The following is a 17,065-nucleotide window of genomic DNA, read 5'->3' as shown; positions in this document are numbered from 1 at the left end:
GAAATGATGCTGAATTAGATGTGTGTGTGCTGCATAAGAAAATTGGATGTAAAAGGACTCGGTTTAAATGTGCTTTTTCCATGAAGAAAGTGCAAAATCGCCTGTTTAAAAGTATGTTTTGGTTTAAATGTTTAATTCTTGAAGAAAAGTAAAAGGATTGCTAATGTCAAAATACACTGATAACTGTGTGCATTTTATATGTGCTAATGAAACATGTAGGTAACTTAAAGTCAAAACCCAGTCTTGAGTTAATTAAAATATTTAATTCTGGGCTGACCGCTTCAGCCTGGCAATGGTTCACACCTCGCCACTGACAGGAAAGGACTAATTGCTGCTGGAAGGTTCTCGCATACTCTGAACAAAGAACTCATTAGACATTCGTCTGTGGCTCAGCTAAAGACAATGGCAAGCTTGAACACTCATCCCTTCAGGAGAGGGGCAGGAAACTTCCCTCTCAAGGCGGAGGATCCCCACCCTGATCAAAGGAATTTGACAGCTGTTGTCAATTGAAAGAAAAGTAAAAAAAAACTGCTAACGATTTTTGGTGTTTAGATGCCTATTTGTAATTAAGCTTTAAAAACCTTTAACTTTGCCATATGAAGGACAAATCTAAAAATTGGTAGTTGTAAATCTAATTGTATGCTCTTTCTGTGAAGACGTGATTGAACCCTGTACTACATAAGGAACAAAAGTTACACAAAAAGAAAAATTGTGCCAAAACTATTGATGCTGCAAATATAATATTGTGTACCCGTGTTCTAGGGGTGATTGCACAGATATGTACTGAATTAGGAATTGTTATGCCAAACCTTTATGATTAAAATTAACAAAAGTCCACAGAAAGACGAAGCCAGCTCTCGTTGAGATGGAAATTGGACGTAAGAGTAGCCCACAAAATAAGTAATGTATGTGTCTGATTTTATTAGAGGGCATAATTATAGAAATGTGTATTTATGGGAAAGTTAAATTGTGGTTCAAATAATTGTGGGAGTTCCCAAGTCACATCATGAAATATGACAGCTCTTTCTGGCTTCCAACCAGAAAAAGGCAAGTGCCTGTGACCTATCCCAGCCTTACTGTTCTCAAGAGCAGTGAAGTGAGATTGACTTTACTTACATTTTGTAACTTTCTAGACCCAGCGCACACTATCTTATAACAGGGTGCTGGAGTGGTTACTTAGTATCCCCTTTGTCTAGTTTCTCATGTAACATTTTTATGTTAACCTTTCTACAATTAATGGCTGGTGACAGTGGTTTACTTTTTCCTACCATTGTGTGTTTCTACTGCAGGCTGCTATTGGAGCTGCAGTAAAGCACCCATGGGTGCGCATTTTGTCAAAATGGCCCGGTCTTCTTTTTTTGCTATTTCTTTGTGGAAAGGTCCTTCTTGAGATTTACTTTGCGCGCCAAACCAGGTTTGGTCCCTTTGTTTGTTTTGTCTTTGGCAGGATTCACAAGTGAACCCTGCCACTGGCTCCAGCGTGTCTGGCATGGCAGGAAGCGAGGGAGGTGCCCGAAATTCCCTGTGCTTCGTCTCCTTGGTTACAGGAATGCACCCAAGGGTGATTGGCTGGAGGGCTGTCCTTGGAGTAAAGCCACCCTGCTGTGTGATTGACAGCTAGGCTGTGAATGAATGGGAGAAACCTGCATAAAAGGATAGGCTTTTTGCTAGGAAGGCAGAATTGACCACTGGACGAAGGAATCCGAAGAAGAACTTGGAAGAGACGCGCCTGGTTCAACTCCTGGACCGTTGGTTTGCCCGGTGAAGCCCTGCTGCTGTGCTGAAGCTTCGAATTTGCCTTGACAAGAGAAGACCTGCAAAGGACGACTTCTCCCCTTGGGTTGGTGGGTCCCCTTGGGTTGGTGGGACCAATCGACCCCAAGACGAGTTAATCTGGAAATCCTCTCGGAGCTGGCTGTACTTAATGCTGCTGCAGTAACCGATTGCCAGGGAGAGAAACACCAGAATCGAGTGAGTGTCTTTAAGTCAGACCTGAGCTCCAGGAAGATCCTCCGGACTCCCAGGAAGCAGGACTGACCAAGCCTGAGCCACCTCAACAGAGTGCTGGACCCCAGGTGCGAGGAAAGTCCATAGTGCTGTCTGAGAACCGCGGTGGTGCTATTTGCGAGCTCTGCAAGGAGATGAAACTTCGAAGTGCTGCTGATCTGAAGTTCACCCATTGCTGCCGCCGACCTTCCATTCATAGTGCAGGAGTCCCCAGACATCTTGCCTCTTGTCCCCACGTCTGAGGGCCAGGAACACCAGGTTCTGCAGACCTACACAGGAACAGAAGCCAGCTGAAACCAATTTCTTCTAACCAAAGGTACTATAAAACTAAGGGGTCTTGCCCTTGTCATCTAGCCTTGCTAGTTCTCAGTTGAGACTTTTCGGTTGCTTTTGCAGAGTTGCTTGCAGCTTTGCCCCTCACAAGCCTCCCAGCTTGTGGCCCTACAGTCATTTTGTTGTTATACAAAAACTTCTAAAAACATTGTGCAAGTCTTTTTACCTATCTGCAAGAAGTGCTTAGCTCACCTAGACCTTTGCTCTACAAACATTGACCGCCTTGGCTCCCTGAAAGACTCTTCTTACTTCTGACTTTATGCTTTACCTTTCCCCCAGTAAAGGGTTAATTTACTTTGCATTGGAGGGTTCAAAAAGTACATACCTGCTTAAGAATATTTGTTAACCATTGTTTTATTTACACAACTTCTTCTTTTGACACTAATCTCAGTATTGCTTTAAATGTACCAGTGAAATATTAATGTCCACAGTGTCCTAGTTAAAGTCCCCTCAGGATGTAGGAAGAATCTGTGTGCCATCCCAAATGGGTGTTTGCTGATTTAAAGTAACTTAGTGTATATTTTTAAGTATTTTTTTGTGTTGCCTATATATTGCTGCCTTCTGAGGAAGGCTTATTCAGCTGACTTAAATAAATGAATATTCTTTAATCAAGAAACCTTGAGTGTAAGAGTTTATTTGAATACTTGTCACTGTGAATCTCTGTGTAAAAACCCTACTGTTCACATTGAACCCTTTTGAGATGAGCCTGGCTGCTCAGCCACACTACCAACCTGTGTAGTACAGACTTAGACCAAACTTATATATACCAAAGGTTGGGGTTTGACATGGACTCACATGCTCATGAATATTCCCAGTCATCAGGCTGGGAATCCTTGGTAAAAGAAAAAACAGTTTCAGTTTCGTTTCTAAGCTGTCTTTCTCCTATAAACCAATCACCGAGCTCTGGGTCATACTACCCCCAGCCAATGACTGCCCTCTACCTAAGCCCCTCCTCTGACAGCCATCTTCAGATTTTTACAGCACATTCAAGTGTTGGAAGTCCTCGCGTTTTGCTCTTAGAGCTTTTCTACCTTTTTTGCTTTTAGGATAGGAAAATGTGATTTTTGTGGTCAAATCGAGCCTGTGTGCTCCATCGTTTATCCTTCCGATTAACGGAGATCTGTTTTTCGGCATCTTTCACACCCCTCAAGGGCCAGAATCGTCGAGTGTTCTTCTTGGAAGCTTCCGGAAGTTCATCAGGCATACACCGCGCGGATCATGTCAGATGAGAAGGACATTGCTTCCCTCGTCAAGCTGTGCTCCAGCTGCGGTTTGCGGAATGTGTTCACGGACGACAAGCATTCCCAGTGCCTGTATTGCTTACACCCGACGCATAAAGTAGAAGATTGTGAGATCTGCCGTGGCTTTACTAAGCGCACGATGAAGGATCGACACGTCCGGTTGGTGACGTGGCTCAAGGCCAGGGCCTCTACTCCGGGTGATTGACGGGGGCATGTCTCTTCCGGATCCAGCCAATATGAGCGGGCTTCTAAGTCCTTTGAGGTCACTCCATCCATGGGGGCCCAACACGTGGCCAAGCATCGCAAGTCTGTTCTGTCGGGGTCGCCGCTCCTACAGATCCCGCAACGGTTAGGACGCGCTCATCGTCTCAGTCAGCATCGATCTCCAGCCATGTTCCAGCTCTTTGTCCAAAAGGAAGTCGGCTACCCCGGGGAATCTGCAGGGGACGCCGGAGAAGGCCAAGCAGGACAAGGTGTCCGACCTGCCTGTGGAGGAGAAGGCCAAGCAGAGATCCATCCTTCCCTTGAAGGCGCAGGTGCTCCAAGCCAAAATCGTCTGCCTTGCTCGCGTTGGTGGTGGCCTCTGTCTCGAAGGCGAAAGGGGCAGACCCGGCCCAGGGTGCCAAGATGCGGCCAGAGTGGCACTTCCTCCCAGGGGGGAGGCTTCGGCCAAGCCGGTTGAGAAGACTCCAGAGAAAAGGATGCCGAACCTCAGCCCGAGACCTATCCCCTCAGGACCCGAAGAAAGGGGGTGGTGGCGGTGAAGAATTCCAAGGAACAGACATTTCTTGGTCCGACAAGGATGAGATACTTTCCGTCCACACCATTCAGGGTGGTGACAGCGATGGAAACGTCGGTACGACGCCCGCCTGAGGCGCCGAGGGCGACACCGTCGACTGGGATGACGACATGGGAGCTGCGCCCAGCGACCCTGTTTCCCAGGTGCTCCTGAGAGACGTCTCGCAGGATATCCTCTGAACCCTCCACACGCTGGTGTCAGAGATTCATAGTAGGATGCCTACGGTATCACCAGCGGCACAGACACCAGTGACCCCGTTGACACCAGGGCAGCCACCGGCGAAGAAGAGGCGCAGACATCCTACACCTCCATTCAAACCATCGCTGCCTCCCCCCTGCCCTCCACCCTCCCCCCCCCGATAGGAGGACGGGGACGGACACTGTGACAACGGACACGGATGGTGGGATGGGAGATCCGCGGTCACCACAGCCAAGAGCTTCTCCACCAGACGAAGTGGAATCCTTTCATTCCATGATCGCCCATGCATCAGACCTTTTCCAACTGCCCCGGAGGAAAAGGAGGGTTCCTGTATCAGCGCCGCAAGGCGAAGAGGAAGACCATCCTGTCGGTCCCATTCCTGGACGACACTTGGGATGAGGGGCTGGCCCTGCTTTAGGAACCCCGCCTCTGTGCCAGTGAAGAAAGACCGTCGGGAGAAGAAATACAGCGTGCCGGAGTATGCACCCATGTGCCTGCAGTCTCGGCTGTCGCCGGACTCAGTGGTCTCGGTGGCCGCCAGGAAGAAATCGTCGAGTGCAGTGTCTTCGTGACCCCCTCCAGACAACGAGGCAAAGAAATTAGATTGCATGAGTAGAAAGGTCATCTACACAGTAGCGAAAACGGTGAGGGCGGCCAACGCCCAAGCGATCTTGGCCTGGTAGGACCGGGAGCTTTGGTTCAAAATGGCTCGTATCCTAGATTTCCTCCCCGAGGACCAACGGGTTGCAGCTTTGGAGATCCTCCAGGAAGGCGAGGTGGCGTCAGACCACGCCATTACGATGCCACTGGATAGCACAGACCTGTCATCTTTTCTTTCCTCAAGAGGGAAGTCCAGCAGGTCGTTGAAGGGTTTCGGTGTTGGCTCTTCCTCTTACTGCCAACCCTCCCGCTCTTCGACCCAGGAACCCAACAGGGGACACTCCAAGGACTTCGGAGGTGGCTGCCGTCGTCGTCAAGGGCCTCAAGGCGGACCGACTACCTCCAAGAAAGATTGAACCAGCCTGGACGTCGGGCCCTCACCCATTCACCCTGGTGAGAGGCTGGCTGGCAAACTTAGTCAGCGTGTAGAAGACCATCTCCACCGAACAATGGGTGCTGGATGTTCTCGCCAACGGACACACCTTGGAGTTTCAACGAAAGTGTCCGCGAATACCACTGGTGGCCCGACAGGAAAATCACATCCCTCCGCTCCTGCTGGAGGTTCAGGCCATGTTAAGAAAAGGGGCGATAGAGTTGGTTCCACTGCGACTCCGGGGCTCCAGAGTTTACTCAAGATACTTTCTCGTAAGAAAGAAGACCGGGGGCTGGAGGCCCATTCTCGACCTATGACGACTCAACAAGTACATAAGTCCCAGAAGTTCAGGATGGTAAAGCTGCAGCTTGTGCTCGGTCAGCTAGAGCAGGGAGACTTTTTGTCGTCGTCGGATCTAGAGGACGCTTACTCCCACGTCCCCATACACAAGAAGAATCGCAGGTTCCTCCATTTCGTCGTCCAAGGGAAGTATTACCAGTTCTAGGCTCTTGCCTTCAGACTGAATTCGCCACCCAGAGTCTTCACCAAGTGCCTAGCTCCGGTGGCAGCCCATCTGCGTCTGCAGGGGATCCACGTGTACCCTTACCTGGACGATTGTCTCATCCGGCCCAAGTCAAAAGACATCGCTGTCAACCGTTTGGCACCAGAGGTTTCCCTAGACCTACCAGGTTTCCAATGGAATTTACCCTCCCTGTTTGTGGCCCTCTTTTGGATGGTTGGAATTAGCTCAGGAGAGCAGGCATCGCAAATAGATTAACAAAAAGAGTCCTCATTCCTTCAAAGGTGTGCACTTTGTAACCCTTAACCCAACCATCTAAGTTCCCCATCTAAGTTCTTTAAACAATCACATACCCGGGTAGCCCAAGGGGTACCATAAGTCTTTTTGAGGGTCCTAAACCTCTTAAGATACTGGGAAGGAGTTTTCCCAAATCTGGCTATTAATGCCAGCCTCACTGATTCATAATCCTATCTCTCAATGGCACCCTACTGCATTGCAGCATCACAGCCATTCAGGGGGATCCTAGACATGAGTCATGGAATGGAATCATTCCCACTGATTCCTTGAAGACCATAGGTGTATTTAAATGTACCCAGCCAATCTAACACATCACGTTTAGGGTCATACATACTCACTGCTTCTTTGGGCAGGCAAGGCCTCTTGGGACTAGCAGACCTAGAGGGTATCAGGTAATATTATCCCCATATATATGGTCGCCGTAAATAATATTGCCGGGAAAAGGTTGCGGCGATATTATATGGGTGACCATATATATGGGGACAGAGGCAAAAAAAAATAATTTAAAACAAAAAGTTTGGGGGTGTCCCCCGCATGTTCCATGCAATAATTTCGCCACAAAAAACGGCATTTTTTCCGTAATATTTTTCCATGCCGAGATTTTTGTGGGGACATCATTACATGGAACCACCTAGAGGACCTCAAAAGGCAAGCAGCATCAAGGGACACCCTCCACCTCCATTACCAGCCCGCAATCAAGCTTCTCCTCAAAGAGAAAGTTGTACAACCCAGCTAAGCTGCGGTAGAAGCCAGATAACCACGGACAGAGAAGAAAGCCGAGCTGCCCAAGAAGGCCCAGGAGGCACAGGAAAGGTCTTTGTCGACGATGGAGCTGGTGGCGGCTACTCGTTTGAAAGCTAAGGGGGGCTGACCCTGAGAAGGTAGCCCCCACAGCGCTGAAGGTATCCCTCCCTCCGAGGCGAGAAGCCGCTTTGTTGACTTTGACATGGTCTGCTGGCACGCCAGAAAAGGGGACACCACCTTAGAACGTGGTCCAACCCCCTCAGGGTGGAAAGGGGTCAGGGGGTTGCAAGGAGACTACGGATCAGTCCCAGACTGTGGACGAAGCCATGGAAATTTCATCCACGGAGGACGGAGATATGAAGTCCCTAGACATGGTCCACAAGGTCGTGGAAGACAAGGGCACAGGGCCTAGTGTTTCCGATCACGCCAGTTCCGCCGAGGGATCTGTCTCTGGACCTATCAATCCTCCGCACCTTGGTGTCGGAGATCCAGAAGAGGATGCCACAAGGGCCTGTTCCAACAGTCCCTCGGGCCTCGACAAACCGCAGATGAAGAAAAGAAAGGGCCATCCGATGCCCCCATTTAAGCCTCCACACCGTGTTGTGTCCCATCTCCCACAACATACCCAGGTACAGGCATGATTACGGCCATGATGATTATCTCGCCGATGCGGACAGCGGGTCGCCGGAGCTTAGGGCGTCCCCACTGGACGAGGTGGAGTCGTTCCACTCCATGATCGCCAAAGCCTCTGAGCTGTTACAGCTCGTGCCCGAGGAGACCAGGAAGGAGGGTTTCCTGTACCAGAGGCGCAAGACGAAGAGGAAGACAATCATGGCGGTACCCCTCCTCCACTACGTGTGGGAGGAGGTCCTAGCCCTCTTGAAGAACCGTTGGACGGCTCATGCCAAAAGTGATGGGCTGGAGAAGTAGTACCCGGTACCGGAATACGACCCCAAGTGCCTGAGGTCACAACCATCGCTGCATTCAGTGGTTTCAGCGAAGCGAGGAATCAGTCATCCAACCTGTCCTCGTCCTCAGCCCCTCCGGACAGCGAGGGTAAGAAGTTGGATGCCATGGGGAGGAAGGTGATCTACACCGCAGTGTCCACCATCAAGGCGGCCAACGCACTGGTGATATTAGCCAGGTACGACAGGGAGCCGTGGTACAAGCTGGGGCTGATTCTGGAGTTCCTCCCCAACGACAAGAGGATGGAGGCAATTACCCTCTTCCAGATGGGAGAGGTAGCGTCGGATCATGCCATCACAGTGGCACTAGATGTTGCCGACACAGGGTTCTGCCAGAGGGGGAACAGCATCTGCCTTTGTCGCCAAGTCTACATGAAGGCCACGAATTTCCATCAGGAGGTCCAAACAAAGGTACTGTACATGCCTTTCAATGGAGATCACCTTTTCGGGAAGGTCGTCAAGTCCCTGCAGGCCATCAATGTGGATACGGAGACGGCTCTTGTCCTGGGCGCCCTCCAGCAGCACCGCTCTTCGCTTCGTTCCTCCAGAGGAAAGTCGGACAGGTCTTCGAACGGTTTCTCCTCCTCGTTTCCGCCAGCCCTCCAAGGCTCACAGCCCACAGAGGCCGTTCCCAGGCCTACGTGGGAGGAGCATAGTGTTGTCGCCAGCAAGGCAGGGTGCCGAAGCAAGCCTGAACCATCTAAGACGTTGGGCCCCAGCCTGTGCACCCCGGTGGGAGGCCGACTGACGAGGTTCGTCAGCAAGTGGAAAAAGATCACCACCGACAGATGGGTGCTGGACGCTCTCACCCTCAGCTCTTGGCGGAAGTACAGGCCATGCTGTGAAAAGGGGCGATGGAGCTGGTTCCCCAGCGACTCTGGGGCTCTGGAGTCTACTCCAGATACTTCTTGGTAAGAAAGAAGACTGGGGGCTGGAGGCCCATTCTAGACCTACAATGTCTGAACAAGTACCTCAAGTCTCAGAAATTCAGTATGGTCACGTTGCAGCATGTGCTCGGCCATGGAGAGAGGAGATTTCTTGACATCACTGGACATGGAGGACGCCCACTTGCACGTTCCCATTCACAGGAAAAACTGCACGTTTCTATGCTTCGTAGTGCAGGGACAGCACTACCAGTTCAAGGCCCTACCCTTCAGCTTGAAGTCGACCCCCAGAGTGTTCATGAAGTGCCTGGTACCGGTGGCAGCCCATCTGCGTCTACGGGGGATTCACCTATACCCGTACATCGACGACTGCCACATCTGGGTCTGCTCGTGGGAGTTGGCTGTCGGATACATGGAGGCGGCCGTCAAGCTGCTTACGGGTCTGGGATTCTCCATCAATTATCCAAAGTCCTGCTTGACACCATCGCAGAACGCGCTGTTCCTACTCGATGCAGTGTCCTGCCTAGAATCGCCCTCTGCGGAGAGGGTAGCAGCCATTCAGGGGAAGGTGAAGAGGCTGTTGCCGATGAAGACGACCACGACTATCAAGTCGTTGCTCGGCATGATGTCATGCATCTACATCGTTCGGCTGTGCAGGTTGCAGATGCGATCTCTTCAAAAGTTCATGGACGCTCACTAGGTGCAGGTGTCCGGAAACTTCACGGACAAGATTACTCTGTACGAGTCCCCTTGGCCGATAAGGTGGTGGGGCCACCTTTCCAACATCGTCCGTGGCACAGGGTTTCAGAACCCTCCAGGAAACGGTCACAACGGACGTTTCACTGGAAGGCTGGGGAGCCCACACCGGACATCTGCATGCCAGAGGCCTGTGGCTGCAGGAGGAGAAGGATCTTCATATCAACATCCTGGAGCTATGGACAGTGTTCCTAAAGTCGTTCCTTCCGTCTCTGAAGGGCAAGGTGGTGAGGATCTTCACGGACAACACCACCACAATGTTTTACATCAGGAAACAAGGGGGCACTCGATCCCTGGCCCTCTCCAGGGAAGCGCAGGAACTGCTGTGCTAGGCCTTCGGACACGAAATGTTTCTCATCCCCCTTCACCTTGCGGGATTCATGAACACTATTGCGGACTCTCATCAGGGAGTGGCGCTCCTGCCACGAGAGGCAGCTTCGAGAGGAACAGGTGGACTGCATCTTCGCCAAGTGGGCTAGGGCCCAGTTTGTGACAGCGGCGAACTGCAAATGCCAGAAGTTTGCCAGCAGATCAGCCGAGAAACCTTGGACACGCTCTCCTTCCCGTGGGAAGGGATGTTTCTGTACGCATTTCCTCTGTTACCTCTCCTGCTAAGAGTCATCAACACACTGTCAGTGCAGGATGATACTGATTGCCCCGGTGTTGCCGAGGCTGATTTGGTACCCAGACCTTCTCAGCCTGTCCCCGTCGCCGCCGGTCAAGCTACCTGCGGTCCCGGATCTTCTCACCAGAGAAGGAGGCGCAATCCTGCATCACGACACAGGATCGCTCAATCTTAGGGCTTGGCTCCTGCAACCCTAGAGTTTGGAGGATATGAGTTGCCGGCGGACTGCAGGGAGGTCCACGCCAAGTGAAGTGCTATGGTCAAAAGTGGAAGCCATTTTGCTATGTAGTGCTGGTTGCATATTACCCCTCTGAGGGTTACGGCCCCACAGATTCTTTCTATACTTGCTATCCTTGGCCCAGCTGGACTACTGCACGCCTCGATCAAAGTACATCTGGCAGCTATCTCCCGCTACACCAGGTTTTCACTTTGGCCTCATCGGCTCATCAAAGGACTTTTTCGATCTTTCCCACCGGTGAAGGTGCCTGCCCTGTCATGGGAAATAAACGTGGTTCTGACGAGACTCATGGGGGGCCTCTTTCGAGCCTATGCATCAGGTCCCTCTCAAGTTCCTCTCGTGGAAAACGGCTTTCCTTGTGGCAATCACCTCCGCCAGGAGGGTTGGTGAGATGCAGGCCCTTTCCTGCAAACAGCCGTATCTGACTTTCCACGAATCGAAGGTGTTACTGCAGACACACCCCTCTTTCATGCCGAAGGTTCTGTCGCAATTTCACCTCAACAAACCTTTGTTAGCTGTTTTTTTTCCAAAAATATTCGACTCTGGCTGAGAGAGCCTTGCACTCGCTAGACGTTGCTCGTTCCCTGAAGTTCTGCATGGCACTCGCGAAGAGTTTTCGAAAGACTTCACAGCTGTTTGTGGTCCTCTGAATCCTCTGAAGGTGGTTCTCCGGCTGCATCATGCACTGTCATCAATAGGCGAACCAACCGCTGCCCGGCTTTCCGAGAGCCCATTCCACCAGAGCGATCGCTGCAACGACAGCGTTCCGGACTGGTGTGCCCCTACTGGACATCTGCAGGGCTGTTACCTGGAGGTCCATGCACACCTTCATGAAGTTCTACTGCGTCAACAGGGATTCCAGCGCGGAGTCCAGAGTCGGCCTAGCAGTGCTGCGCCACCTATTCGCTTGAGGGGAGTCTGTTCCAGAGGTAAGAGTGAATTGTTTCTGTTGAGTCTTGCCACCTCCCGTGGATGTGTAATGTTGTACTGCTGTGTATTCGTTATTCATGACCATGTGAATCCATGCCAGACCCCATGCTGGAGAAGGAACAAGTTGCTTACCTGTAACTATTGTTCTCCAGCATGGGTCTGGCATGGATTCACATGCAAACCAACCCTCCTTTCCCTCTGCAGCTTTTCTTGGTCATGCTGCCACTTTACGTGCTCACCAAATCTGAAGATGGCTGCCAGAGGAGGTGCTTAGGGAAAGGACTGTCAGTGGCCGGTGTTAGGGAGAATTTGCAGAAATGTGCTAATTCCCTCCATCTTAGAGACCCCCAGCAAATTTGCTGGATTTTGAGAACTTGATTTTTTCAACCTGGAGAGAGTGTGACCCTTTTCACCACTCTCTCATGTATTTTATTTGATTTTTTAACACTGTTTCTCTTTTGCTTGTGGAGTCTGACAAACTCCATAGGCATCATCTTTTACATTGTCACACAGCACCTTCAGTGTAGTGGCACAGGGAAGTCTTTCAGATTTCCCAAAGGTTTAAATACCTTCTCTTGGATAAACTCCCGTTTCCAAGAGCAGTAAAGTGAAATTGACTTTACTTACATTTGTAACTTTCTAGACCCAGCACGCCCTATCTTAAAATAGAGTGCTGCAGGGGTTACTTAGTATCCCCTTTTTCTAGCTTCTCATGTAACATTTTTAGGTTACCCTTTCCTCACTGAATGGCTGGTGGCAGTGGTTTCATTTTAATTACCATGGTGTGCATTTACCGCGGGCTGCGTTTGCAGCTACATTAAAGCACCCACGGGTGCCATTTTTGGCAAAATGGCCCCAGTCTTTTTTTCGCCATTTCTTTGTGGAAGGGTCCTTCTTGAGGTTTGGTCTTTGTTCATTTTGCCTTTGGTGGGATTCATGAGTGAAGCCCACCTCTGGCTCCAGGGTGTCTTGGGTAGGCAGGAAGTGAGGGAGGTGCCTGAAACTCCCTGTGCTTAGTCACCTAGGAAACCCAAATGCACTCTGTGATTGGCCAGCTGACTGTCCGACAAGGACAACCACCCCGCTGGGTGACTAACAGCTAAGCTGGAATGAATGGGAGAGAACTGAATAAAAGGCGAGTCTTTTGGCTTTGAAGGCAGAGTCGACCACTTGATGAAGGAACCAAAGAAGAGCTTGAGGAGGACGCCTGCTGCAGCTCCTGGACTGTTGGTTTGCCTGGTGAAGCCCTGCTGCAGTGCCAAAACGCCAAGTTTGCATAGACCGAGAAGCCCCTGCGTTGACAACTTCTCCCCTTGAGTTGGTGGGACCAATCAACTCCAAATTAAGCCACCTGGACATCCATCTCGGAGCTGGTTGAATTTCCACACAGTTGCTGCTGGAAACCATATAACCAGGGAGAGGAACACCAGATTGTGCGCGTTGCTTTTAAGCTGGCCTAAAGCTTCAGGAAGATCCTCTGGACTCCCAGGAAGCAGGACTGACCAAGCCTGAGCCCCCTCAACAGAGTGCGGGACCCCAGATGCAAGGAAAGTCCATCTCGACAGCCAGGAACCGGGGTGTTGCTATTTGCGGTAGACGCGAGGAGCTGAAACACTGAACAGCGACTGAAAGTGAAGTTTGCCGGTTGCAAGTTTTGACCATCCCAGTGTATTGCAGGAGTCCCCGACATCCTCCCTCTTGTCCCCACGACTGAGGCCCAGGAACGGTGAGATCTGCAGAGCTGCACAGGAACAGGAGTCATCAGCTGCATCTTTTCTTCATTTCTAAGGTACTGTAAAAAGTCTGAGAGAACTTGCCTCTTACCGTAGAGTGCTTGCAACTTCTACAAGTCACAAGTCTAATCGGCTTGTGGCCCTACATTTGATTCTTCATTCATCAAAGACTCCTAAGAACTTGTGCAAAGACTTTTCCATGTACTTACCAGAAGTCCTTCATCCTATACAAGACTTTTGGCCATTGACTTTGGCTTAGCCTATTGAATTGTATGACTCTTCTTGAGGGATCCAAAAGTATCTGCCTGCTTAGGAATATTTGTGGTCTCTTGTTGTTCTAATAACCGTTGCCTTTTACCAACTTCTAAGAGTATTCTAAATGCCAACAGTAAGATATTAATGTCCCCAGCACCCTATTATTGAAGTCAACTGTGGGTGTAGGTTGTGTCTCTGGGCCATCCCAAAAGGGTCTTTACTGATTTAGAAACAAAGAGTGTACAGTATTGAAGTGTATTTGTATGTTACTATTGTATTGCTCCCTTCTGAAGAAGGCTTATTCTGACTGATAAATAAATTAATAATTGTATATTCAAGAGACATTGGGTGTAAGAGTTTATCTGAATACTTGTAACTGTGAACCTCTGTGTAACTCCACTACAGCTCACATTGACCCCTCCTGAGAGGAGCCTGGCTGCTCAACACGCTATCAAAACCGAGTAATACAAGCTTATACCAAAGGTTGGGTTTCCTCTACCTGTAATTCGAGTTGTGTGTAGTGGTCCCAGAGGGTACTGCATACAAACTTTGCCTAACATCCGGGTGCAGGAGGACCCAGAGGACAGTGATTGGTTTATGGGAGAAATAGTTTTGTAAGAGAAAGTGATACTGTTTTTCTTTTAACAAGGATTCCCAGCGACGACTGGGCATATTCATAAGCATGTGTATCAATGCGAGACCCATGCTGGAGAAATAGTTACAGGTAAGTAACTTGTTCCTTTTAATGCCTGTCTCTAGCCAGTCCTCTTGGGCCCAGGTTCCTAGTCCAGCCTGGCCTCATATATGTTGTGGCATAACTGGCACAGCAACCCTCTTCTCCCCCAACATAATTTCTAAGTCTCTACACATGTTTCTCCGATTACTGGAATGTAATCCAAACACACTCAAAGACTGGAGGCTTGTGCCTCTTTTTATACAGGTGCTTATAATGGAATGTGCTGATTTGTTGTTGAGTTTCCCATTCGTGGCCTTGTTTGTGATGTCTTCCCTTAATGGTTTTACCTCCTCCCCACATGTGTTGCATTTACTCTTTCAGGTCTTGTGCATGTTTCACTGGTGGGGACCCTGCACGTGCCTTGGCCCCTGTGGTCCAAGGTTGCAAGAACCATGTTCACTACATTAGGATTTTCTCTCCCTTGTACTGTGACTGCCCTGTGAACTCAATGATGAGGCCTTATTCCATTTGATCATATTGTATGTTTCCATTGAAAGATAGGGGGGTTTCTTAACTGATTGCAACAACAGCTGCTCTCTACGATTACCCAGAGGGAGTACTAAGGGAGCTCTTGGGATCCCCATATACTACCACCACCAGCGGTGTCATCATAGATGGTGTGGCATCCACTGAACCCCACACTTCCCCAATCTCTATCAGTAGGCAAACAAACGGGTAACCTTGTCATAGGTGGTGACTGTGAAACTCTTTGATTGCGGTCACTTGCCCTCTTTGGAACATGCCGCACTGCAAATAAAGTGACATCATGTGTAGTATTCTCGCCTCCTCTCGCCCATGCCCGCCCTCAATAAAACACCATGGCAAAAAGTGCATCATAGTTTAAAACAGGTCTAACGCTGAAAGCAAAGCCACTTTGAAGTAGCTATTCGATTCTGACACTTGAGTAATGCATGAGCATGAATAATAAAAAGTACCCTGCTTGTATTGATTTGTTTTACCCTAACACAGTTCAGGAATTACATGATAATCATTCAAGTTATTCGTTTTCTGATGCTCATCTTTATTTTTCCCTCTGATGTACAGAACGGCCAGATTTTTCAGATGCAATCATCCTGAGGAAAGGAGCCTCTGTTGAGCATGTGGTAAGTCTGTGCTGTGTCTGTGCGTTTTTGTGCTCAGAGACCTACTTTTTTTGCACTTAAACAAGCCCCATAGTTCTGCCAATTTTTAACATATCTTCTATGTTCACTGCTCTCGACTGTATATTCCTAAATGCATGACTTTGTGCTTGACTGTATTGAACTAATTTCTAATAGCAAGACCACTTTTCCACTTTGTCTTTTCGGTAGAAGTTTCTCTCACCCCAATTTTCCCAGATGTTTTTTTAAAAGGCAGTGTACCCCCTTCTCTAGAAGTGTCTATGTAGTGGGGTGTGAACTTTAATTGTCCCACCAACTCACACTCACTCTTTTGTGATAGCTTCTTGTTAAAATTATTATTTTGATTTCTGGTTGCATGCACATTGGAAAAATGCAGTGTTCTTTCTGGCGTTCTGAGCAGTAACTGAAATGTAAGGATATAAGCAGATCTAAAACCGCTCTGTTCAATTGGAGGTAGTCCAATTTAAGGAAATTATAGTTTATGCACTGAGCCATATGTCGCTCTTTAAACCCATGTTTCACTTTATGGTGTGTTATTTAAGAAAATCATATTTTTCGAATATTGATATTGTGATTGTATATCAACATTGTATTTTTCATCACAGTGCCATAGGATTCATCGAACACTCGCCAGCCAGTTCAAATATGCCTTAGTCTGGGTAAGTACTTGGCAGACTAATTGTGCCAGTGATGATGATTTGTAAAATGAACCGCTGTAATTTGTTTGCATTTTTTCTGTTGATTTCCTCAGGGTACAAGCACGAAGTACAGCCCGCAGAGAGTGGGACTGACGCACATTATTGAACATGAAGACGTCATCCAGATTGTAAAGAAATAATCCACAGCTATTGCTGATCACTGGTGCCTGACCTCCCCTGCTGTGGCATAGCTTATATGATCTGCTGCATAAAAAGAGGAGCTGAGCCGAAATTCAGTGTATGCTTCCATGAAGCCTGAGAAGTCGAACTGCCGACAATGATGCTCTCATCACCAGGGTGGTGGGAGAAGAAACAAGTGAAAGTGTGAAGTTTCTCCAAAGACAAAATGTTTATACAACATCCTAGAATCTGCAAGCCTGGAAGTTGTTCATATAATTGCACCCCTTTTCCCAGAATGTGTGGAACGAGCAAGCAGTGACTAGCAGCTTCTTTAGCACAGAGGATTTCACATACACAAGCATGTGTGCAATTTGTTGGCATCCATATTAAAGATGTTGGCTCAAGGCTCAAAATTCTCTGCCTCTTTGTGCATGCATCGCATTGTATTAAACATGTTTTTGCCAGGGTTGGATGCTGCATCCATGTGATTCTTGGTAATACTTGGAACATGCCATAACGTACAAAGCAGTAAACCAAAATATTTCACCAAAGCACTTTTCTAGGGGGGGGCTTGGTTGCTAAATTGTTTGAAATGGACTGGATCCCCACAAACCACAGGCTGCATATATGTTTATTGGAATATATTTAGGATCAGGTATGTAACTTAAGTAAGCGTTTTGCTTTGCAAAATACAAATCCTTATATTGGGAGTTACAATTACCTGCTAACCAGACTAAGTTCAAATAGGGAGTGCACCATAACAATATCCATTTAGAAGCCTCAAGAAAGCACATTTTCGTCCCATTCTAGCAATAAGACAAGCATTGACCAA

General features: G+C 48.8%; 1 protein-coding gene across 1 annotated transcript in view; it reads left to right on the top strand.

Moving 5' to 3' along the window:
* The window catches only part of DRG2 (developmentally regulated GTP binding protein 2), a 322,437-nt gene extending 305,791 nt beyond the window's left edge, over nucleotides 1-16,646 (top strand). The window contains exons 11-13 of the mRNA XM_069645707.1: nucleotides 15,339-15,397; nucleotides 16,021-16,074; nucleotides 16,167-16,646. Coding sequence (XP_069501808.1) covers nucleotides 15,339-15,397; nucleotides 16,021-16,074; nucleotides 16,167-16,253 — 200 coding nt within the window. The 3' untranslated portion in view covers nucleotides 16,254-16,646. The remainder of the gene's footprint in view (nucleotides 1-15,338; nucleotides 15,398-16,020; nucleotides 16,075-16,166) is intronic.
* Nucleotides 16,647-17,065: the final 419 nt, after the last annotated feature.

This window comes from Ambystoma mexicanum, chromosome 2p, assembly GCF_040938575.1.
Source record: "Ambystoma mexicanum isolate Mex_15411 chromosome 2p, UKY_AmexF1_1, whole genome shotgun sequence".
NCBI classification, from domain to species: Eukaryota; Metazoa; Chordata; class Amphibia; order Caudata; family Ambystomatidae; genus Ambystoma; species Ambystoma mexicanum.
This window is presented reverse-complemented; position numbering and strand designations above follow the sequence as displayed.